This window comes from Xenopus tropicalis, chromosome 8, assembly GCF_000004195.4.
Source record: "Xenopus tropicalis strain Nigerian chromosome 8, UCB_Xtro_10.0, whole genome shotgun sequence".
In the NCBI taxonomy this organism is placed as follows: Eukaryota; Metazoa; Chordata; class Amphibia; order Anura; family Pipidae; genus Xenopus; species Xenopus tropicalis.
This window is the reverse complement of record NC_030684.2, coordinates 107,261,367-107,287,759: the sequence shown is the minus strand read 5'-3', so window position 1 is coordinate 107,287,759 and position 26,393 is coordinate 107,261,367. Positions and strand designations below refer to the sequence as shown.

Sequence of the window (26,393 nt, the reverse complement as noted above, 5' to 3'; positions counted from 1 at the left end):
CTATCACTGTTCCTTCAAAAAGTATGAATAAATACCATGTATTATTATAGCAGTTATTACCATTATATGCTGAAATGCAGCTGCAAAACAGGTCTTCTCTTTCCGCATCATTTGAAATCTCGGCTTACACCATACACAGCATGCAGGGACTACATAACCCATAATGCATTGCACTGTGATGTTTCTTTCCTTATTGACAATAAGTCAAAAGGGATTCTGGGAACAAATTCCTTAAGGCTCTTAGAAAAATCCCATTTACATGGGTTTATTTCCTTATTGACATCACAAGTGCAGGGAATTGTGGGATTGGAAGGACGCAGGCTGAAGGCAGGCTGAGGACAGCCGACTACCGTTACATTTTATTTGAGTCTCAAAGTAGTCAGCCAGATCAGCAGGAGAACTGGGGGCCAGGCTTAGGGAACTGTTCCAAACCATATTATTACATTAAAAATCATGAAAAGGCTGCATATTTTTAATTAATGCGTATTGCAAAGTTCCTTGAAATTATGTTTACTTTGTTATTCATAATTTTTTTTTAGTAGTATGTGCTATTGGTTAATCCTAAATAGAAAACTGTCATTTTAAGAATTATGGGCCGCCTCCTGGGATCATACAGTTCATGGTGCACATAAAGCCAAGGCACACATACATGCTCGGCCCCCAAACAGCCAATTAATGGACAGACTTCTTCCTGTTACAGATACAGCTGCATCACTTCCTGTCTGGCGATCTCTGAGGGAGCACACAGCCCATCACTAAATGGTGGCTAAAGGGAAAGGATGTAAAAGGCAATATTTACTGATATATATATATATATATATATATTCCAGTTTGGCAAGATTCTTTAATAGGTCACTTAACATACTATAAACTGTTGGTTAAGTTTTTATTCTGGGGGTATAGTTTTCCTTTAAGTTGTGTTTGGGTGGAGTTCCCCTTTAAGGACTGTTTTTCTTGATTAAATTCAAACGCTCCCAAACAAGCACAGCAAAACAAACTAACACAAAATAAAACACATGTAAACAGTAATATCTAACTCCAGAAATACCATCTCCACTATCAGGACATATCAATACAACATAATATATATATTAAAAGTTTCAGAAACCTCAATTATCGCTAACAATTATTGCTCCATCAGACTAGAGGAATCTTATTGTGCCAGCGCTTTGGAATGAATGCTATTTTTCTCTAAACAATTATAGATGTGGGTGGGTAAATACAAAATGCCTCTTTTCTTATAAACCTTTATTTGGAAGCAACAAATATTATTTATTAAGAAATAAAATGTATCTCCTTGGCAGACGTCGGAATACAAATTATCGCTGTAATCGAAAGAATCCATTTAGTTTAATGGTGAGCAATTTTCAAGTAGAGCATAAGGGAAGTGCATTTCAGTGTAAGAACAGCTAGAAACTGTACCAAGAAAAGACTAAGTGCACCTTCCTTGTGGGATTTAACAGGAGGGAGGATGCTTATGTATGTCAGACAATCATCAGGGTATTGATTTTATTGAGTACTTGGATTTTAAATTTCCTCCTAATTGGAACTTTTAACACAAACTTGGTGTTATTCAGTAGGATTACTGTAATTGGTATTTCAATTCATTACTAGTAAAGGGTATGTTCTGTTGGATTGCAGCACAAACTATAAAAGCAGTATATTTATGTCCATACAGCACTGATTGCTTATTGTATTAGGCCCTTCTTAGGGGATTCTTTTCCTACTAAAGAGCTGCTTTTTGGGGCAGGAATGCTGAGCTAATTGGCAGACATCCAGTTCTGCACTCCGCTTATGTCCAGTTTTGTCAGCGCTTACAGGTAAAATATACACTAAATACAATTGCAAGAGACTGGTGTCATTTCCGATGTCCATATGGGTACAACCTGACTTGCTTGGTATTTCCTGCATATATGGCCCCTTACCAAATGGGGTAGTTTGGCCAAGATGTAACTTTAGATGAGAACTGTCCCAAAACACATGGATTCTGAGCACAAAGCCTGTGCAAATGCAACACTGTAGTTACTCAATCTGCTCAAACCTCAGCCCCCTAAGCTTAAGAACCCTTGTTTTTACATTCTTTATTAAGGATAATGTACGTAAGAGACCAAAGCACCAGTGTTTTATCTCTATACAAATGCTATATGTAATTTAAAGTAACCTCTCCAACAAACCTCTCCACATGACCACACTTTGACAGGCGTAGGAGCATCAAACAAATATATTTTCCCTGTGTACTCATTATATTCTCTTCTGGAAATGGTGTGGTTGATAGTCCTTGAACAGACGGCTGAGAGCCAATGATGTGAAATGAATGCATAAAGGATGAACTATTCTTTTGCCCAAATACCTGGAGACTGCAGATAAACAATTCATAACTTCACTCCAGCCTGTCACACATGCTTATCAGAGGTTAAAAGACAAAATGAAATTTGAAACACTGAAAGGCTGCACAAATTGGTAAAATGTCTCTTTAGATAAATAATATTGTGCTATCTGTATATTTTTTTAAATAAATGCAGCCAACATTAGGCACATACCATGTTTTCATAAGTTCACTGATACAAACAGGATATTTTCTTAAAGAATTCATTTGGACTGGGCCACAGGTTGGAGTGGTTCAGATACAGATAATAGCTCTAAAAAGAAATTCATATTGACCTGAAAAATTGTCAGCAGGAAAGCAGATCTATTATTCCTGTTATTGCTCTTGCAGCCCTATCCCCAGCTAAGGGACAGCTTGAAGGAGGAGGGACTGAATAATGTATAATCTCTGTAAAAGGTTGTGAAAATGTTTGAGCACTATAATGTTAGAGAAAAAAAGAAACCATCTTGTTTCTTTACTCCATCTTGTTCATATCATTTAATATTAGAAGGGTTGTGAAATACATTGTATAAGAATGTTTCTTTTTGCTGTTGTAAAAACATTTTGATGAGTCCGCAAACTTGTGAAAAGAGGCATTTTGGGTGTGTTGGGTGTAATGGCCAACTGGGCCTCTTTGCCTGTTCTGTTCTTAGAGATAACAAAGCTTACTACTGATAAGAGTGTTTCAGGACTATAAGACAAACATGCTTTGTGACATTAAATGTAGTATCAGCTCAGAGACAATTCTCATTTAAGAATGTCTGGATACTGCCTTCGTACGTACAAATAAAATGTAGCTACAATCAAACTGGCCTATCCAACAGTTTTTCCTTGACAATATAAATACCAAGAAATAAATAAGGCTAACTGCCCTTATTTTTCTGGCAGTAGTCAACATGTATTCACAGGCATTAGGATGACATTAAAAGAATATGTCTATGAAGAGTTTTTATTCATCCAGACCCCAATGTACAGTATCTACTAGTGATAAGTCTTTTGGGTGAAGACACATGGAGCTACTTAGTAGCAGCTACTTGTCACTGCTACTAAATGCCAGAAAATACATTGCCATAGACAATACTGATAATTGCCTCTGCTAAAACACACACAGAGCCAGTTATCAGTAAATAATCAGCACTGTCTATTTTAGTAGCCACGACAAGTAGCTGCTACTAGTATCTTCATCTGTCTTCACCCTTAGAGCAGTGGCAGATGGAGAGATTAGTCGCCCTGCGACAAATCTTCGTTGACGCGGGCGACTAATCTCCCCACAATGCCATCCCACTGGCTAGAATGTAAATCGCCGGTGGGATGACATACACATCGCTAAGATTTCCCAAGTCGCCGAAGTTTCCTCTCAAGGGCAACTTAGATTTGTCGTGGGGTGAATAATCTCCCCGTCTGCCACTGCCCTTAGGGTGAGGACACACGGAGCTACTAGTAGCAGCTACTTTTTTACGGCTACTAAATGCCAAGAAATACCCTGCCATAGACAATACTGAGAATTGCCTCTGCTAAAACACACACAGAGCCAGTTATCAGTAAATAATCAGCACTGTCTATTTTAGTAGCCACGACAAGTAGCTGCTACAAGTATCTCCGTCTGTCTTCACCCTTAGAGCAGTGGCAGACGGGGAGATTAGTCGCCCCGCGACAAATCTTCGTTGATGCGGGCAACTAATCTCCCCACAATGCCATCCCACTGGCTAGAATGTAAATCGCCGGTGGGATGACATACACATAGCTAAGATTTCCCAAGTCGCCGAAGTTTCCTCTCAAGGGCAACTTAGATTTGTCGTGGGGTGAATAATCTCCCCGTCTGCCACTGCCCTTAGGGTGAGGACACACGGAGCTACTACTAGCAAACTACAAAACTACAAAATGCCAAGACAATACTGCCATAGACAATACTGAGAAAAGCTACCCTGCCATAGACAATACTGAGAATTGCCTCTGCTAAAACACATGTTGAGACAGTTATCAGTAAATGATCAGCATTGTCTATTTTAGTAGCCACTACAAGTAGCTGCTACTAGAAGCTCCTGATGTATTCACCCTTAAACAACTGGACTTCTTGTTGTTTCACCTCTCACCAGAATGGAGAAACGTATTTAAGTTGAACTAGGACTAATGGTGAAAACTATTCAAGCTGAACTGAAGAAGTCATTCGTATGGTAAAACATATAGTTGCAAGTTGAACTAAAGAAGTCACAAGTGGTGAAAAGTATTCAAGCTGAACTGAAAAAAATCCGAGCTGAACAAAAGAAGTCACTTGTATCAGTGGTGAAACGTATTCTTGAGCTGAAGAAATTCTAGTTTTAAGTGAAGAAGTGACTTTATTGACCTAAAGCGGGCACTTCGAGTGGTTAGGCATTTAGAAATACACAGTTCCTCAAGACTTTATTTATTGGGAAATAATTCTAGGTTGAGATTATAAATAATCTGTTTAATAGTTCTGTACAGCTCCATGAGGGTGCAGGAGAGTCCCCAGGATTCAGAGGTCTACAAAGATCAATGGTCAAAGATTCTAGTCTCAGAAATACATTAGGAAAAGGTCCTTCCTTGGCAGTAGTTAAAAGTCCATATTTTTATGAGGCAAATACAATGATGTGGACCTTTGTATGTGCCTCATAGAAATATGGAGAGATGATATATTAATTTTTTGGGATCACACTGTGCTCTAATTCTGTAAATTGGAGCAATTTATTGTTCAGGATTCATTATACCTTAGTTGGGATCAAGTACAAAGTACTTTTTTATCATTACAGAGAAAAAGGAAATCATTCTTAAAAGTGTGAATTATTTGTTTAAAATGGGAGATGGCCTTCCCATAATTTCTGGATAATGGGTTTCTGGATAAGGGATCTTATATCCGTACTGTTTTATTTCAATATGAAATAGAATGAATTATTGTAAAATACATTTTGCATATTATAGTGTTCCATGGGTTGAAGCACAAAGCCTGTGATTAGTAATTAATTCATATACAAAGTTTACCTCCTTAGATTCGAAATGTAACTGCATTGCTATTGCTTATTTCTTACACTTTACTGTTTGTAATATTTTCTAGGAAATGTAGGCATTCATGGAGATTAATTATAATTAATAAAGGCCAGGCACGTGTAATCACTTACCTCCAGCCAAAGCTGTTTACTTGTTATTTGTATTGCTAATCCTCCTTTGAGTTATTCATTAAGACTATTAATTCTTCATTTTCTTTTCTTTTTTTGTATAATGAAAATATTAATCTACCCTAGCTGCTATGCAGGTGTTACTGAATTAGAAGTCATGACCATCCATAGCCCGACCTGAAGCCTGCAGGCGAAATAGACTGGAGCCATAGGGGGTTTAAGTAATAATGGCCTGTCATGAAATACTCCAGGCATAGCATAAGCAGGAACAACCCTCCCAGTTTCGCATAGGCTGTACAGAGAAATACCCTAGGTTATCAGATGATTATTGCTGTAAAATGTTCACTATGGCATTTTTCAACTGACTCATGATTAGATAGTGACATTAGCATTATTGTCTATAAAAGGGTGTTTTCCAGTACTTTGCTGCCTATGAGTAAGAAATCAGACAGCAGTTAGAACAGACTGTGCACCATTAGCCCAATACTGCATGTAGCACTAGATAACCCAGTAGTCTGAAAAAACATTTACATAGTTTGCTCTATATATAATGTAATTTCATCTCTACTGAAACTCCTATTCATTTCATAGGGCTGTGCTTTATACAAGTGTATCCCATGCTATTAAATGACTTGCAAGGATATACCCCTGCTTGTTTACTCTGTGTATCAGCAAATTGTATTTGTATAGACATACACATGCATAATAACTTACAGGGTAGACTCCATTATGTAAATCACTGCTTTCCTAAATGAATATTGTTTGCCTTTTCATTTATCATCGGAGCCTTCCATATTTATTTTGATGTGGATCCATTTCTCAGATATGTTTGCAGAGCACAACCAAGATATTTGACAGCAGAATGTTTTGTTTGGAAGGCCGACAGTTTAAGATAGAATAAAATAGTTGCATATGATGCAGTGCAATTGGCAGGATATCCAACATCATTTACTTTCTATTAAGAACAGAATAAATAATGCCCTTTATTTAGCCTCTATATGCCCTATTTATTCTTAAGGTGGCCACACACTTTGCAATAACAATCTTTCCTGCGACCATTGTGAATAGTTTGTTTCCCCCATTGACGTTCAGGGCTGAATTGTTAGATACAGAGGTAGAAACAATAGGAATTCTACCTCCACCTGCCGTATCAGCCCTAAAAGTAGATTTAGCTTGGGCTCCTTTAATAGCGCCCGATCAAAATCTTTTAACCCACCCGGTCGGCGAGACAACCGATATCCCGCAGCCTTTGCGATATCGCCCACCTCGTCGATCCGCCATACACGTACCTAATATCAGCGTGTGGATGGCCAGCTTTAGAAATCTCCATCATCATTTGTTTTGATGAGCTCAGTAGAAGACACAAAAGTTACAAAAAGGGCTAAGTAGTGAATATACAATAACAACTTCATATTCTTCCTCTCCCATGAACAAAGAAATGAAGAAAAACCTTGGCAATAAATATATTATAATCCTAAATGTACTGATTTTCAACCGAGTGGGAAAAATCACTAATTTTAATAACCTACCAGCTACTTTTATCTAGGCTTTCAATATTAAGCAAAGAGGCTCCAGGTTCTGTCTACCAAAACTGCTACATTGATTATTCTGTTTCAATACATATTATAAAGAACCATTTTTAATATATCTCTGGGATTTTATTTAAAATGCTTCTAAATGGACCCGACTCCTCTTATCTAGTGACAGCGAGGGAACACTGGCTAGGAAATGGCTGTGCAGCGAAGCCCTTTTATCCCACCTTTTCATGCTGCTTTGCAAGCAATGCTAAAAGCACTTGAACAAATTGTAGTTAATGAAAGGAGTAAATTAGAAATACAGCCAACTAGCTGCCAAGACTCTATAATATACAACTTCAGTATTACGGAGCTCTTCCCTGCATAGCTGAACATGCTTTACATTAACAAATGTAAAGCCAAACGAGAAATTAAAAAGGCAAAGAAAAACAAAAGATACATGTATGGGACATGTTATCCTGAATGCTTGGAACATGGAGTTTTCTGGATAAGGGGGTGTTTTAGTAATTTAGATCTCTGTACCTTACGGCTACTAAAATATCTCTGTACCCAGCAGGATTATTTGGCCTCCAATAAGGATTAATTATATCTTCACTAGGGACAAGTAGAAGGTACTGTTTTATTCTTACAGAAATAAGGGAAATACTTTTTAAAATGTTGAATTATTTGATTAAAATGAAATCTATGGAAGATGCCCTTCCCATAATTTGGAGCCTTCTGGATAACAGGTTTTCCAGATACCATACCTGCACTGTATAAGAGATAATCTTGCTGGTTGGAATTAAAAAAAATACAACCCATAGAAGTGCTTGTACAGGGGTTCAGCCAATGAGAACTAAGGCTGGGGGTTAATCAACTGTTGAATTTGATTTTTTGGCGCTTTAACACGAATTCGAGTAATAGTTCGAAAATTCCAATGTCTGGTATTTACTAAGTGCAAAAAAACAAAAACTCCAATGTAAAAATTTGTCATGTAAATGCTTGCCAGTTTCTATAGAAATCAATGCAAGTTGTCCCAGGCAACTATTGGTCAGATTTAATTCAGTGATTCAGAGATTTAATTGGAGAAGAAAAAATCTTCCTCTCCTAATTCAGTTCCAGGTTTTTCTCCCGTAGACTTTAATAGAGTTTTCACATGATAAAAATAGACAGGTTTTTCTAAACTGAATTGCATCTGTACTTGAATCTAGTCCAGGAGTCTTCAGATGATAAACCTTTTTCTCACTGAATTGAACCTGGCCCTATATTTGCTGCATTAGCATAAGGATTCCTGTCAGCATTCCATGTAACTCTACTATACCCTTGCACATTAGGGTCAGTTACACTCTATGGTTTGGGTGTAGGAGGAAGAACCCCACACAGACAGGAAAGAAATAGTTCCTTGGTCCTAATCGAACCTAGGATCTCAGCAATGCTACACAGCAATGATAACCAGCCAGCCATTGTGCTGCCTATATTTACCTACATTTTGCACTATTCTATTCTTCTTTAACAAGATACCCAGTATTTGCTGATGATGCTACCACACTTCAGTGTAGGTATTTAATGTTATCTAGATAAACAAAGTCCATTAGGCTGATGCCACATGGAGCGGATTTTCGCAGACGGAGAGAAGTACACTTTTCTTAGAACACACAGACACCACCTTTATAATTATGTACAAAAAGCCCTAGTTTGTTTTATGTTACTGACCGTACATTCTGTTCTCCATGTCCTTGGCCCAAGAACAGATCACCTCTATTAATTGTATTGCAGCTAATAGCTTAAAGATGGCTGAGATGCTCTCACAGATGAGCAGGTCTGTATGTTAGAAATGCAGGAATGACAGACAAACTGACTATCAGGGCAGCAGGTGGATAACATCTGTTAAACTGGTTTTACAATAGAGGAATACACATTAAATCTTCACCGTTGGGAAACGGATAGCTCTGTTTTGCTGTACTTTTTTCACCTCCCATTTTCCACACTTTAAATGATGGCACCTCCTGTTACCCATTAAATATGCACAGTTACACCACCGTTACTCTATGCTTCCCCTGTTTTACGGATGTATAAATTTTCCTGGAAATATATACTAAATAATGTACATCACAAGCAAGCTGTTTTACCTAGAGGTATACATTCAGAGCAGCTGCTATTCTTCATGTAGCATGGAAAGTTCCTTACTCCTAAAAATATCTTCTTGGGAATAAAGCTGATTTAATTTTCAGTGAATTGCTAGCTTAGATGTTGCATGATGGGAACTATGTAATAAGCCAGCACAGTTCTATTTTGATTTTTTTTCCTTAAGTAAATTAAGTTCTTGGTTACATTCCATAATAATGGTAATACATCTGCATGCATGAAAAGCTTGAGTCTTGCATTACAGAATGCAGCAAGTAAGGAACAGGGGAGGCTAAAGTGTATCGGGCAGGGGTTTGTTAGCCTCTAGCTTTTGAGTTATGGAATTTAGAAGGGAAAATGCTTAGGTCGTTGGCCATTTGGGGAATTCACTCTCTGAACAATATATGCTGCCCTTTCACTTCATACCTGACAGCACACACTGTTCTTTCCCCAGTTAAGGTTTATGTGCATGGCTAGGTCAGTAAAACAAAAAAATCAATACCCCCTGTGGAAAAGTGTTTGTGTGTATGGGGGTGTGCAGTTATTGGAGAAACTCTAGTATAACACCACCAACACAAACATCTTAAAGCCAGTTGTTTGTGTATTGTGGGAAACTGTTTTCCCCTTTCGTTATTCTAGAAGTGCCTACTTATGCAATAGACCTTTGTGTCTTGATATTATAATTATTGCTTTAAGAAGTGCCCTTCTTTTTGATAACCAATGGAATTGCAGCTTGCTCCCTGAATCCTGACAACGTTACAAATTAATTCCCAGATTTCACATTTCTTCCTGCTCCTGTTTAATGTTAAGTTGTGATCCATTTTCCAGAAATAAATGCCATTTCATGTACAAAGAGAAGGCAGACTCTGTCTTTCAGTGCAATTTAACAGCTTCTTTTTTTTGAGGAAGGACTGTATTACACATGGTTATTATTCAGTGGCAATAAGAAGACTGCTTTCCCCAGTAATAGAAGCAAGAGAAAGGCAGATAAGGTAGCCTATCAATTATCTCTTCCTCTAGTTAAGTGCAGATCTCCCATATGCGCCTGGTGTCAGCACCTTATTGCTCAATTACTATAACAAACAAGCATGCTCTGGCAGAAGAGGCACAGACCCTGGAACTTACACTGTCTATCAAAAGCTGTAGCTCACAGGAACCCTTTCATGGTTAAGGCTGCTGGAATTGCAGAGAGTTGTAGTTTAGAAACATCTGGGTTGTCGCCAGTTATTTAAAGGAGAAGGAAAGGCTATGTCACTTGGGGGTGCCAAAATGTTAGGCACCCCCAAGTGACTTTAATCGCTTACCTTGTACCCCGGGCTGGCGCCCCTGTTAGGAGAAAACTGTACCTGTAGCGAGCGATTCCTTTTTCCGCGTTTCTTCTTTACCATTGGAACATATTGCAAGTAATGTCTCAGGGGCGTTTTTAAGGATATCCATTTAGTCCCAGGGATTCTGAATCTATACAAGTATCCTTCACCTGTTTGATGTATAACTTGCACTTGGAAGAAAAGGCTTGCAGTTGTTTACTTGGCAGCTGATAGGCCTCACAAGCACACTTTACTATATGCACATATAAATCAATGTTGCTCAGGACAATCAATAAGTTGAAAAACTCCATTTACTCTATTAGTTCCACCCACCGTAGAAGCAAAAGCATCATCACTGTGGGGGGTCTTTTAGAAATATCATAAAGTCAATGCGGAAGAGTCTATGATTATGGTTTCTCTTTGCTAGATCAATAAGAAACCCTGAACACTTTCTAGGACCTAATGAATAGGACCCTCTTTACCTATGGTATCATTCTTTATTTGTATGTAAAATGCACTGTATGTTTGATGTATATATGCTTTTCTATTCTACAGTGCTGTGGTATATGTTGGTGCTTTCTAAATACATATTACAGGTATAAGACCTATGGGACCTGGGGTTTTCCAGATAAGGAATCTTTCCATAATTTGTATCTCTATACCTTAATCAGTTTTCGAGTATCAGTATTTATTTTAGTGTCAGTATCACTTTAAGATGTGGGTCAAGACCAAATAAATGAGCACCCATCCAATTCAGGGTTGGTCACCATGATTTAGTAATGTGAAATTTCCAACTACAGCAATTAACTTTAGATAACAAGTAATTTGCAGCTGATTCTTGGGTCACAAATCTGCCTCCCAGGTTTTATGAGTCTCATGAGAAAACTTTAAGAAATAGTGCACCGGGGAAGAATAAAAATGGTAGCTCAGACACAAAAGATACCCTCCAGCAGTGCTCACCCTCAGACAAAGTAAACTGGAAGGAAAGGGTATTGGTAAAAGCGTATAAAACTCAACTTTTATTAATGTTTGCCATAAAATAAGGGGGTTTCAATCACATACTGACACATTTAGATTCTAAAGGCAATGACAATTTTATGGCTTTATTTATCCCCATGCCACAAGAATCAACTCAGTGTTTTATGATAACCATTAATACACTCCAGTTTATATTAGAAGGAATAATCTTTAAAATGCTCTTTCTTGCATCAAACATTGTAAAACATGTAGCAAACAGTTTTTTTCTTAATATTAGCAGGCAGAAAGAGAAGGAAACCTTCGTGACAGCTAGGGTCACATATTAAGCATATGTTGCCCCAATGTAAGCACATCTCAGGTAGCTGGCTCTTGGGAACAAGCCCTATAGACAATAAAGCATGTAGATAGGTAGGTAGTAGGGTTGGCATATTAACCATCTATAATGTTTAAAGCTCCTGAAAGTTCAAGGCATTCTTGCTCATGTGTCCACCGCTGGCCCACATTTAGCAAAGCAGACTGGGGATTCCACTGTATGTTTCAGTTAGAGCGTGCCTTTGTCAGACAGTGGGCAGTTTATTTTTTTTTACACCCTTTACTATGGCAATAAATTGAAAGTCCTCGTTAGCCCACAGTCACTTTTTATTTGTTAAGCTTGAGCAAAGGTGACAGCTATTACTTAACACTTACTTGCACTCTCCCATTATCAATATATAGATATATACATATCTATCTATCTATCTATCTGTCTATATATATATATATATATATATAATATATATATTAGACATTTTGTGTATTTTACAATATATTCCAGATGGCCAAATTCACCCCTGGTCTGGCCCGTCCAGTATTTATTTTCATCTAATTTCTCACCTGCAGCTAGCTTGCTTTCACGATTTCAACTACCAAATGGTTGCCCTTTTATTGGCCACCATTGGGATCTCCTGACTGGTTCATTACATGCATTACGCGTGCATTTTAATATGAACATTAGAATTTAGGTTCATTTAATTTATTTATTTATTTTTTTTTAAATCAAGTCTTTTGAGAAAGGTCAATGGATTTGGCGTATCAATAATACCATACAACACCATTCCAAGCACCAGCGGGCAAATAATAAACCTGTAGAACTATGTAGGCTTCCTCTTCATGACTATATAAAAATGACATTGAGATACATTAAAATAAAACCAGAAGGCACCTATAAAAATAGGAGCTGCATTTATCTAACTTGTAAAAATGTTGACCTTATAAAACCAACTCAGTATAACAGCCTTGCTGCAAATAATATGCAGGTTCAAGGTTATTTTAAAATATTTTCTGTTATGTAAGTACATAGTGAGACGCTCGCTGCTAATATTAACATACAAGATTACATGGTTTCAAGAATGCAAACTGAGAGCAGATGTGAATGAGACGAGAAGTAAGTGTCAAAGAAGCTTAGATAATAACAGGATGTAAAAAAAATTATAGGTCAGAGTATTATAGGGATCCAAATTGAGGGTATTAGCTACACAAACCGTATAGTGTTAGGGGAAAGGAAAGGAGCACATGTACATGGAAAAGTCTGCAGAGATACATTGAATTGTCTGTATTTTACTTGTTCAAAGGGCAACTATCACAGTAAAAGTGCTTCCCCCACCAGAGGTGTGGGCCTGCACTCTGGTTGGGGAAAACAATACAATTCTAGACAGCTAATGCTCCCGGCGAGCCCTATGTTTCCCACACCGAGAAGGAAGGGACTAACAAGGTATGCCCGAACTCATTATGTGCATGCACGTGAAAAGGATCAGGGGAAAATCCTTTCCGAACTTACAAGACACACACACATATGCATAATGAGTGAACCAGCAGATCTGCTCATTATGTGACAGTATGTGACAAAACATGGCTTCCTGCACTGGATGGCATAGCGACATAGAAGCATTTACTGCCTAAAATAGTATTGTTTCCCTCACCAGAGGTGGTGCAGGCTAATAGAGCATTTTTGTTATGATAGGGTCCCTTTAAATACCCCAAATGGGAATGAACAGCATCTGTACACAATACCTTAGGGACCACCTGCTTCTGGGCAAGCAACGCAAGGTAATATCACTGCACTAGGTACCCCACTGGTTTAATTAGAAAAGCACAAGGGCATCCTGAAACCTGGCAAAGCAAAAATAATCGCTTTCCAGCGGTCACAGTGCTGCCAAATAAGTGTAAATGAAAAACTCAGCTTTATAATTTACCTCTTACATTTAGGAGCACAGCACACATTAAATCAAATTACAATTGCCAACGTGTCCTCCAACACAGGGCACCGAGAACATGCATTTCAAAGGCAGCGTGTATGTAGCCCGAATGATATTGTCCTGTAAAATATCTTCCACTCTATCAACTAAAACGTGCCTTCAATTAGTGTGTGCTCCATTTTTTTAATTTTGTATAAAAAGGGTAGTTTTTCTTACTTTAATGACCAATATAATTCATTGTCTGCAAAATACAAGTGACTTTAGATGGTGGTGAACAACCTAAAGCCCTGAGGATGAATCAAAATAATAAAATTTAAGAAATAATATGAAATGATATATAAATGAATGAGCAGACTATTGAATGTCTAATCTCAAGTCAAGGGTTATATGGTAGCAAAATGTTATTAGGTATAGGCATGGCTCCTGAGACTCCAAAAGGTGTTCCATGGCCATTACATGTGGATCACTAAAGCCTGCTTCATATGTATACCCTGCCTATAGACTTCAGTTCATGGTTATAAAACTAGAATAACGGCAATACTAATACATCATTTAATACATCTGATATGAATTCTGCCGCAGCAGGGTATATTCCAAGCAGCCATTCATATCAGATGAACAAATATCATTTAAAGAAGAACAGCTGTGATGATGAACTATTAATATGTCATGGAAATCAATTTCACATGCAGTCACTTTATCTGTTGAGATGAAACCACATGAAAGTTTCTCTTTGGAGAATGCAGATGGGAAAATAAAAATCATTGTAGTGCTCAGCATTCCCACGTGTCTATTCCCATGCTTTGGAATAGGATTGTCACTGCTTATCAAATATGCAGTTATTCTCCATTTGACTGGTGTTCGGAACAGAATAATCAATGGTGACTCCTGTTATCATTCTGATTATACAGGGATATGGTCTCTACATTACTCTTCCCATTTTCTGTATTATCCTAATTCATTTTATAAACAAGCTTTAACATGGTTGTGCTATGCTCTGTCAGATTCAATTTTTAGATTTGAAGTAATGTATATGAGGTTTTTTTTTTTTAGGTTCAGTAGTTTGGTTTGCTCTGCCTAAGCTACACTTTCTTATCTCCTCCATTCTCATGGCTACATCTCCTGAAAGCAGTCTGGCATATACAAAATAGCTGCTGCTTCTGAGTATATAAATAATAATTTGGGCATATACTTGGTCACTTGTGTATCCCATGCAAGCTCAAAAGTTAAATTTTTAAAAGACTTAAGTCTTAAAAATACACTGCTTTAAATAATATTACACTTTTGCCAATGTGTCCATAAAGACTTAACGTATTCTGATCGCAGCATCCCTTTAATTACAGACAATCTGTGGATTCTGGCAAATGCCAGAGGGGCTGCTGGAAGATGCTATAGACAGTCACATAAACAGTGGGCCTATGGGAATCCCAGTCCGGCCTGACTAGAGAAGCCAGAAGCAACAGTGAGGGGGCACTAGGCAGGTACCTCTGTTGCCAACCCATAGTCCAGGATCTCTTACCCGGCTATTCCCTCTGCATTGCATCTGCGCCATGCGCCTTGCGGGGAGCGGTGGGGGCAAGGTGGCAAGCCGGGTTGCCTAGGGCGCTCAGCCGACTTGGCCCGCCCCTGGAGGCAAGTTTTGATTACATAAAAACCAAGTATAATGCCAAACAAAGCCTTCTGTAGGCTGCCAGTTCATGTAAGGGCTACAAAATAGACAATTACAGCTTTTATTGGCACCACAGAAACTTTTTTCATGCTTGTGTTGCTCTCCAACTGTTTTTCCTTTTGAATGATTCACAGGTATAAAAGGTTGGGGATTTCTGATCTACAGAATAGTGATTCTTGAATCGGGCAGGGTTTTGACCAACTATTTGACTCTTCAGTGGGTAGGAGGCCTTACCTTGTAGGAGGAACTTTCACTGTATAAAGGGATTATGGTGACCAACCAAAAAGAGTATGGTGATCATTTTAAATAACAACACTGAATGTAACATTCTTTTCCTTTTCTTCACTTTATCGTTATGTTTGGTGACAAAGTTGCAGACCCATTTTGCACTTTTAACTCTGCCTACGCCAGCATTTTCTCTTAGCCTTTTGGATATAAACACCTGGTCTTAAGCCTTTAAAAATGGGTGCTGATCTGGGAAATGTGTCTGTTCTAAAAGCCCCAAGTGGGTGAGGATTAAGCCTGTGAAAGCAGTGTTTTGGCAATTTCTTTCCAATAAAAGCTAATAGTGAGAAGGATTAAGCCCCGGAAACCAGCGCCTGGGTCAGAAGACACTTCTCTCAAAAATGCTAGCAAATGTCAGCTTATGATTATGAAAAATGATCGGTGGCAAATAGTTAGGAACATCATAAGGGGTTTAGCTTGTTAGTCTTATGATCACAACTTTGTAACCCTGTTTTTTAAAGTACAGGACGGGACCCATTATCCAGAATGCTTGGGACTTGAGGTTTTCCGGATAAGCAGTCTTTCCGTAATTCATATCTCCTACCTTAAGTCTGATAATAAAATTATTTAAACATTAAACCCAATAGGCTTATTCTGGCTCCAATATGGATTTATTGTATTTTAGTTGGGATCAAGTACAAGGCACTGTTTTATTATTACAGGGAGAAAGAAAATCATTTTAAAAATGTGAATTATTTGATTAAAATGGAGTCTATGGGAGATGGTCTTTCTGTAAGTCGGATCTTTCTGGATAAGGGGTCCGATACCTGTATATGCATTTGCATAGATACTAAACTAGTTAAACAGGGGACCAGGGAATGTGCATTGATGAATCCCTTCTCTTCTGTATATTTGGACATAAACACCTATTAAAATTATATCAGCCTAAGGCCATAAATCCGCATGGTTTCAACTGTGCACTAAGTACAGTTCTGAAAATTGTAAGTGTTCCTTGTCCTTTAAGAAACTTACTAATAAATGGTCTGTTAAGTTGTTTAGCATTTCTAGGTGCAAAATATATTCCCAAAGATACTGCCCCTTTCAAATCAATAAATAATAATGGTAATAAAGAATAAAAAGGCATTTTGCCAAGCACATATACATGCATATACATCACACACATCTATATATAACAGTCAAGAGAGGAAGAGCTAACAACATGTGCAAGAGCAGTAAATTACAAGGGTGGTGATCCACATCTGTACAAGTGCTTAGGATTCAAAAAAGAGCTTACGACATATAAAAGTTTCCAAAAATTAATAGAGCTTTGGGGTTTTTCAGCGTGCTGAGCTAGCATTTTTATTGTACTGCTTTCTGACAGCTAGGTAAAAGACTTGGATTTATATAAGAACATTAACTTTCTTAGATGAGCAACCCTTTGCTTTTCTTATGGAAATACCTCAGTTTATTAAATCTTTGGCACCTGTTAATTTTTAAAAACAAACCTCACGCACATCACTTCATTTATAGACATTTTAATTAGACTGTGGAATTGTCTATATTTGTTTCAGAGTATAGTTCTTCCTGTTTTACAAGATTTTGATCCATCTGCAAAGATGCAATAGCAGAAGTTTAAGAACTGTGACTGAGCCTCTGCCTGCAGAAACAAAAAACACTAAAGAGCTAATTTACTAGGGAGAGCAAAGTGCAAAACACTGGTACAGATTGGCATTTTTTTGCAGAGCCAGACGCTTCACCCAAATGGAGGGAAAAGAGTTGTACCTGACAGCGAATGGTGGGCTGTCTGACTAATCTTGCTCCTGCTATTATGAGGTGCTATCATGGGGCCAGCCCACAGGTGTCCCTACTTGCACATCACTCAATACAAAAAAGTAGAAACCGCACAAAGGTAAAGGCAGATTGGGAACCTCCTACTTAGGGGAACATTTACTAAGCAATTTTAAGATAAAGTCTGATTTTTTCTTACTTCTAGATAATTTGAGATTTATAAATGGGTTTTCGCCAGAACTCAATTTTTTCGTTATTGTTCCCCGAAAAAGTTTTTAGAAAATAACTCCCATAATTCGTGATTTAATAGTGTTTAGTTAACTTTTCTTTTGTAAAATTTGACAGGTTTGATCTGTCGATTACCATTGAGTCCTATGGAGGCTTAGAATAGTAGAGGAATAGAATAGTCAGTGACAGCCTGTCCTTGACACATTTTCAAAGACAAATTAATCTCCTTATTGTTTTCAGTTTCACCCAGCTTCAAGGGAATTTAATCCCCTTGTTGCTTTCTATTTCACATTTTTCAAGGGGAAATTAATCCCATCATTGTTTTCAGTTTCACCCAGTTTCAAGTAAAACTTAAACACAATATTGTTTTCCAAGAGTGTGAATGCTCCTAAAATGGCTGCAGGAACAATTCTTGTTAGGGAAAAATAAAGAGGATTGATGGAAACGAACATCCACTTAAACTCAAGTTTTTCGAGTTTTAAAAATGCTTTCAACTCGAAAAATTCGGGATTTTCGAATGTAAACGCAAATTTTGTTGTTGTGTTAATAACGGTGGAGTCTTTTTACATCCCCAAACTTGATGTAGTTACCAACTTTAGAGATGTTTTACATGGTTATCAAAATTTGTGGTGTGTGTGATAGTCTACCCTTGTGGAAGACTGGGAACTTGCGCTAAGGAAAAGGGAGCTGTGGTGGATTCACCAGTTAGTTTAAATAAAGATTATGGGGACGATTCACTAAAGGTCGAAAAAACGAGTGCTATTTATAGCATGTGTTAAAAATATTATCACTTCTTATTTTTTGCAAGTTAACGATCGATTCACTAAAAGGACACTTGTCTGAATTAAGAAGCGATGTTCTTGGCGATGTTCTTTTAATGCAAGAAACTATGCGATAAGCGTTAACGACCTTTAGTGAATCGGCACTTATTTATTGCACGCTTTTTAACGCAAAAAACTATGCGATAAGCGTTAACGAGCTTCAGAATATTAGTCAAATGTCCATTCAGACTGTTGGACAGTTTAGTCTAAATGAACATTGGCAAGTCAGTCAATAAATGATCCACCTAAATGCAACAGTTGAGGTGTAATCCAGTTAAAACCTTGATGATACTGCTGTGGGAGAATACAATCCAGTATAAGCTTGTGTCAACAACCCAGGCAGCAAACAAGTGCGAGTGATGCCGGCAGATAGTCATCATGGGACAGTCCTTTCAGGGGGCTGGAGAAGATGTGTGTGAAATGGTTATTGAAAAAAACAGAGCTGAAAAGGAACAGAAGTATCGCTTCCGATGAACAAATGCAATTCACGCGGCTATCAAGTGAGTGGTGACATAAGTTATAAATCATTCCCTTGCTATAAGGCATTATACTTTTTTTTTTTTTAATCCCCCTTGGTTTGTGTGGTTGTGCACTGTATTTCTGGCAGATTCTTGTTCAATCAGACATCTTCCTTTCTTCCAGGAAAACAGAAGTGACTATCAGCACATATATGAATAGGTGTCACTTAAGAGGCTTTGAAGATTAGAAGTGACACTTTAAAAGCAATTTATTGCGGATATGTTCATTTGATATTTTACTTGAATTTAATGGCATATGCTCTTAGTTCTTTAATTAAAGGTAGTTGAAATTAAAAGGCATGGTTTATTTTAGGTAAAGCAGATTTTATCTAAATGGTCCCTTAAAGAATAAGTAAGTCTTTTATTTGACAATTTCCTAAAATAGTGTGAAGCTCCGCCCCTTTTGCTTTCTGAGCACTCCTTCTCTCTCCAACTATGATGACCTCAAAAAGGTGCCTGCTGCTTGCTTGATTGGAGCAGAGGCAGCGAGCATGCCCAGTGGGCACCTCTTTGAGGTCTTCATAGTCAGAGAGAAGACACTACAGGTAAGAAGTGCTACCCACTGAGCTACTGTGCTGCCCTATTGTTTTAATAATAAAAAAAAAACTATGGTTTTTGTTATTACCTGAGCTAAACAGGGCAAACAGAGAAATTGAAGTTACTTCATGTTTGGCTCTTGCAAAGTACAACATTAGATTACCAGTATAAAATCCCCTTCATCCTTTGTTGAGACTGTTTAGTTATAAAGAATCTCTTAAGCAAGGGGATTATCTGTGCACTGAACCTCACAAGAAACAAACATGCAGTAGCTTTAATTTTCATGTTTAGCACAATAGTAATAACAAAAAACATAGATTTGTAACCTCTATTAGGAACAGAAGGACTTTGCAGAGCTAATACTCCCAGCATTCTCTGCAGTTTGAATGGTAACATTAATTCAGCCACAGCATACACATTCCTGGGAATTACATTGATATAGATGGCCACAAAAAATATGCATCTTGGGAAGAATATATTCATTAAACGAGGGCCAGCAAGGATTTCATATGTTCTCCCCATGCTTGCGTGGGCGTTCTCCAAGTACTCCAGTTTCCCCCCACATTCTAGAAACTTATAGAAGGGTTCATTTGCTCCAGATAAAAATTGACTTAAGTGTGAATGTGATAGGAATTTATTATTGTAAGCTCCCCTAGGGCAGGGAATGATGTGAATAATGTATAACAGTAATTCAGAGGTAGACATGTCCAGTACATAAAAATTGGTGTACCTAAGCAGTCGCTGAAGTTTGAATTCAATATCCCTCTCTACATATGGCAAGGCTGCCATCCGGAACCTTTGGGGTCCGTACAAGTTTATATGTGGCACCCATGAACACCAGCTTTCAGTACCAAAATTCTGCCCACACCCCGTTTGTGTGCAATATAAACAGTTGAAGTTACCCTATAAAATATAAAGAGTTTCATTAATACCCTGATGGTGTAAACCCTACACTCCTTCCTTCCCATTCCCTGTGCTGTCATTACCTGATATGAAAGTTACGTACGTTTTTGCATAAGTTATTAAACTTCCTAAGTTTAGGGGCCCAATGATCTTGTTGTGGGGCCCAATAACTAGTACTAGTAGTAAAAATAGTACAAATAATGAATGTGCTAATAAATCAGTATTTTAATTGTGGGTTACTCTATATTAAGCAGTTCATATAAACAGTTAAAATGAATAATTAATGTGCTAATAAGTTCACTGGGGACAGTGGAGTTTTCCTTAAGATTTTGTAATTCATTGATACGCAAATTTAATAAGTTTCTAGGCAGTTTTTGAGAAAGTTATGTAAATTGCATGTTTTCCCATAACCTTATTCGCACCTTACACAATTTGTGTAACTTTTGCAACGTGGCCGGGCCCCTATTCCAAAGAAGATTTCACTGGTACAGTAGTAACCCCTCTCCCACCCCCTGAAGGCAGCCTACATATGGGGAATCTGTTCTCATACTCCCATAAAGCTACGGACACATGTAAGAAGAAAGAAGCTACACAGCTACAGCCAGCAGGTGGTAAACCAAACTCAGTGGGTTTTACCTAATTTTAGCAACAGACGAACACGCCCGATAGCTGTGCCCAAGCTATAAAAACAGACAGGGAATATATGCTCGCCTGTTTTCCTACAAGTTAGAAAAGTTAAAAAAAAAAAAAAAAAAAAAAACAACACATACCTCAAACTCGGATTCCAGGGAAACTCTTTTCTTGCTGACTAATTCCTCCAGGGCTGGATCCATCTGCATTTGAAAGGAAATTAAAGCAATATTTATAAGATAAGCCGAGAGAGAATCACTAACTATGCCACAAAATCTATAATTGTCTAGAATCAGGAGACGTACATTTGATGTGCTGCAAGCAATAAGCAAACAAAATGGTTTGCAATGATCTAGAATAAATGTTTTCTTCCCGCATATTTATAACATGCTAAAGTCCCTGGGGTTTGACATATATAATGCCCTTCTATGAGACAGGGAAATGCAACGCAGGGCTAATTCTAAAACAGAACACACCAAAAGCATACTATCTGCCTATTAACCTCAGCAGGGAGTTCTGAGTTATATCCATGCACTGCTTTGTTGGCTTATGCAGGTACAAAGAAACACCTTTGGCAGACGCAACTGTGTCCAAAAAAAGCAGTTCAGCAAGAACGTGGCCACTGACCTTTACTGAACCTATTGTGACCGAGAAAAAGGTGATGCTTTGCTACACTAACATATTATATTATAATACACACAAGCCACATATAAACACATTAAAGTACCCCCTAACTCAAAAAATATGAGTATATGAGGATCTCATGGAACTCCCAGATGACTTATAATATCCTTATAGTTTACAATAGGGGGTACATTATTGACTATATTATACAGATTTTTTTCTGAAATTAAACCATTTTTATCCTATAAGATTTAAGGAATATTAACAGCCCCAAATTTCCCTTTTTCAAAATATTTTCTAAAAACATTTTATGCACTTCTATATAGTTTTGGGCTATTCTCTGTTACTAAACATCTTTTTTTTTTAAAAAAAAAAATATGTGGTGTAACAAAAGTAGAGTAGACCTTGTGATTGCAGGGGGCCCAGAAGTACATGGGGCTCTGCTGATGTGTTATTTGTTTTTAAGGTATAGGGTCATTACAAAGATGTAGCTATGAAGCCCAGAATCTTCTAATGCCACTGCACAGCACTGACAAAATGTAAAACTGCTTTGGCTCTTTCTTATGTCTATCACTCTGATACATAATCCATTCAGGAAGCAGAATCCATTATAATATCAAGCATATAGGACCACTGCAGGCTGAATGCTCAGTCAGATTATCATCGCTAAAGAGTAAAAGAACTGCAGCTTTGTGAGTGAGAAAAAGGAAAGAGTCATACAGGTAGGGGACCTGTTATCCAGAATGCTTTGGACCTAGGGTTTTCCGGATAAAGGATCTTTCCATAATTTGGATCACCATACCTTAAGTTTTCTAAATAATAATTAAAAGGAGAAGGAAAGGTTGAATCACTGGAGTATGCCAAAATGTTAGGCACCCCCAGTAATTGTATTTACTTACCTGATACCAGAAACCACACTGACCGGGGGGTACATGCAGGAGAGCGATCCACCCCCAGAGATTTTAACTTTCCTTCTCTTTAAACATTAATTAAACCCAACAGGCATGTTTTTTTTTCTCCAATAAAGATTCATTATATGTATTGTTTATGGGAGATGGCCCTCCTGTAATTTCAAAGCTTTTTGGATTAGGAGTTTCCGGATAATGGATCCTATACCTGTATAAGGTATGCACAGAATAACTGTGCCATGCGTGGGTAACACTGCTATAGAACACAGCCCCAAATAAGACAAAGTACACAAACACTATTTTTTTTTTATCAGAAACATATTGTCACGGCTGGCAATGGGTGTTACATACAGGTCAGTGTCATAGAAAGTGGAAATTTCCAGGTTGTGTTAAAACATGCACATCCATTTTAAACAAAGGAAAACAGATATGGCTACAGAGTAGCCTTATATGTTTTTGGCAAACAACCTAAATATATACAAAATGAAAGGGTTTGTCCACCTTTGAGTCAACTTTTAGTATGATGTAGAAAGTGCTATTCTAAAAACAACCTGCAATTGGTCTTCAGTTATTATTTGTGTAAAATATTTAACTTTTTGTTCAGCAACTCTCCAGTTTGGAATTTCAGCAATTATCTGGTTGCAACCAGGGAGTGGATTGAATAAGAGACTGATATAAGAATAGTAGAGGGCCTGAATAGAAACAAATAATAATACAAAATAACAATACAATTGTAGCCTCACAGAGAAATTGGTTTTTGACTGCTGGGGTCAGTGAGCCCCATTTGAAAGCTGGAAAGACTCAGAAGAAGGCAAATCATTCAAAACTATGGAAAAAATAAATAATGAAGACCAACTGAAAAGCTGCCATTCTATAACATACTAAGTTAACTTAATGGTGAACCATCCCATTAATGAATTTATATAATTATCACAGAAACCAATGGAAATAAGCCTTCAAGAAACACCACAACAAAAGCTAAGTGGGCTGGTCTACAGATGCAATCCCATCGCCCCCTAGCCTGAATAAATGGCGCACTAGCGCTGCTACATAAAGTCGCCATAACATCCCTAAGTGACTCATCCATAAACAATAAAAATCCATGTACTGAGAAATAAGTACATTTCCACAGAAAAGAGATTTTAGACTGACAAGTGGAGCAATTTTGCCATATAGCTAACCCCGCCTGGTATAAGCCGCTGGGTAAAAATAACTTTCAAAGTCAGTTATAAATAAAGACCATTAAAATAATATCCTGTGTTAAGGAATGGAAACCTTCATATACGCTTTTGTGAACATCCCAATACTTTTTTTTTAACAGGAGAATGACTTTAACCTTAATTCTCTGAAGACTATTTTGGAAAAAGCAAATGATCCAAGCAGCATTTCTTGATGTACCATTCTGCATTTCTCTTTTAGTTTAATCTTTAACATCCAAATGTACATTTTTTGGGGGCCTGGTTTCATAGCATACAGAACCAAATAGCTTAAAACAGGTCAGATTCCCAACAGTGCACTGCCTATTCCCTGAAACATAGACATTTGTGAAGGACAGATTCAAGCTCTATCCTACTTATTGTGAGATCCATAATCAGTAACCACTGCAGAGCATTCAAATAAATATTTACACAATTAGCAGTATTAACCATATTTCTGTTGCCAGATGGTTTCTGTTTCGAGTTCATTAGCTGTACTCATTGATGTCGAAAAAGTTTGAACCTTCTGCTCCGAGACAAGATTATCAGCATAAAAGATGTAAAAACCGAGGTAATCATATCCCTTTTTTTTCCCCCTGGAATCTTTTATTTCGAGATTTGTCACGCTCTTTATGTTTCTTTACTAGTAATAGTGGCTTTACAGATAAGTTAATGCTTCGTTTTGCAGTAGAGAAGTATCAGTTATGTCTTGCCTCTTGGCATTAAGACCTTAAATCTTGGATGCAGTCCTGCAGTCCTCCAGATGTCAGGAAAAGCTAGAGACTGCTGTACATCAAATAAGTAACATACACTGTTATTATATGTATGTCTGGACTGGTGATCTGTGGATTATGGCAAATGCCAAAGGGGGTTGCTATAAGATACTATAGACAGTCACTATTTATTGGGCTGGTGGGAGGCTGTTTGGGCCTAATTTGTATCCCAGTCCAGACCTGAATATATGTCTATATATTTTTTTTGGTACAGGTATAGGACCTGCTATCCAGAATGCTCCGGACCTGGGGTTTTCCGGATAAGGGATATTTCCTTAATTTGGATCTCCATAACGTAAGTCTGCTAAAAATCATTTAAATATTGAATAAACCTATATCTTAGTTATGATCAAGTACAAGGTACTGTTTTATAATTACAGAGAAAAAGGAAACATTTTATAAAATTAACGATTTTCTTATGATGGAGTCTATGGGAGATGACAACTATATGCATGCATGCAACTATATAACCCACAATACATTGCACTGTGATGTTCTCTTCCTTATTGACATCATGTATGCAGGGAGTTGTGGGATTCGGAGGATGCAGGCTGAGGACAGTCTGCTACTGTTACATTTGTAGTCAGCCAGATCAGCAGGAGAACAGCGGGCCAGGCTTAGGTAACAGTTCCATATTGTTACATTAAAAATCATGAAAAGCCTGCATATAATTGCTAAGTGTTTGGGTGGAGTTCCCCTTTAACAGAAAATGGCAATAGTCAGGAGGAAGAGTGTATACGGTATATTTTTCAAAGGATGAAAGGACAGGTTGTCACACGTATAGGATATTTAGTGGCCTATTTATCAAGGAGTGCAAGTGAGAGTTCACATTTTCCTAATTTTTTCCTTATTCTACACAAGTAAATAGAGCAGTGAAATTTTCCTCCAGCAAACTACAAGCTCTGTTGTCACCCTTTTCTAAATATACCTCCAATGTGTGAATTCTGTGTGTTTTCACAGCAATATATTTGCACTATATTTGATGGTCTTTATAATGCACAAGATGTCGAATAAATTTATATAGCTATATATATATTTATATATTCACAGTGCATTTCCAATGTTTTCAAGCAAACTCTGAAGGGCATAAAGCAATGCAATTAGTATAATAAGTACCAGTGCAAAAACAAGAGACATAGAAAGAAAATTCCCACATCCCCTCTCCCTGCATTCAGATTTATTTCATTTCTCTACTACAGCCAATTCAACTGGAGCTCTTTTTCTTACTTCCTTGTAGTGATCCCGTGATCCGCCGTATCCCTCCCCCGACGTGCCGCAAGTAAGTTCCTTTTAGGAGTGCTCATTGGAGAGGGTCGGAGGGTGTTGGGGGCCTCTGTGGGGGGGGGGGGTGAAGTTCCTTTTAGGAGTGCTCATTGGAGAGGGTCGGAGGGTGTTGGGGGCCTCTGTGGGGGGGGGGGGTGAAGGCGGTGGGGGCCATTGGTGGTGCAGGGGCCCCTGAGGCAGAAGCCCCGGTGGGCTCTGCACCCCCCAGTCCGACCCTGCGTGAACCTCCGTCCCTTGTTCTTTCCAAGCATTCCTCCTGTCTCTGACTATGTTGGCTGCTAAATCATACATATTAACTGATGGCTATCTGTTCCTTTGTTTACTTTCACAGTTAACCTAAACCTTAAAATTAAAGTCATACGCAGGATTTGTTTTTTAACTGAGGAGCAAAATTTTAACTGAGGAGGTAAATCAAAGAAAAATGTGTCTTTGTCCCAAACATTATGAATGTCTATGGGTTGATCAAGCTCTGTAAAGGTTCTAACAAGCTGATTCTAACCCTATCAAAGTTGGTTACACATTGGCAGAAAGTATCCATAATAAACTAAATGAAAATTTTAAGTAATATGTTTACCATATCTTTTAAAATGGTTAAAATGGAAAGTGGAATAGTAAAACAAACACAAATTAGGCTTT

General features: G+C 37.8%; 1 protein-coding gene across 1 annotated transcript in view; it reads right to left on the bottom strand.

The window, feature by feature from the left end:
• cox16 (cytochrome c oxidase assembly factor COX16) overlaps positions 1 to 26,393 on the bottom strand; it is a 48,489-nt gene that overhangs the window by 436 nt on the left and 21,660 nt on the right. Inside the window, exon 3 of the mRNA XM_012969082.3 lies at positions 21,113 to 21,175. Within this exon, the coding sequence (XP_012824536.1) occupies positions 21,113 to 21,175 (63 nt within the window). The remainder of the gene's footprint in view (positions 1 to 21,112; positions 21,176 to 26,393) is intronic.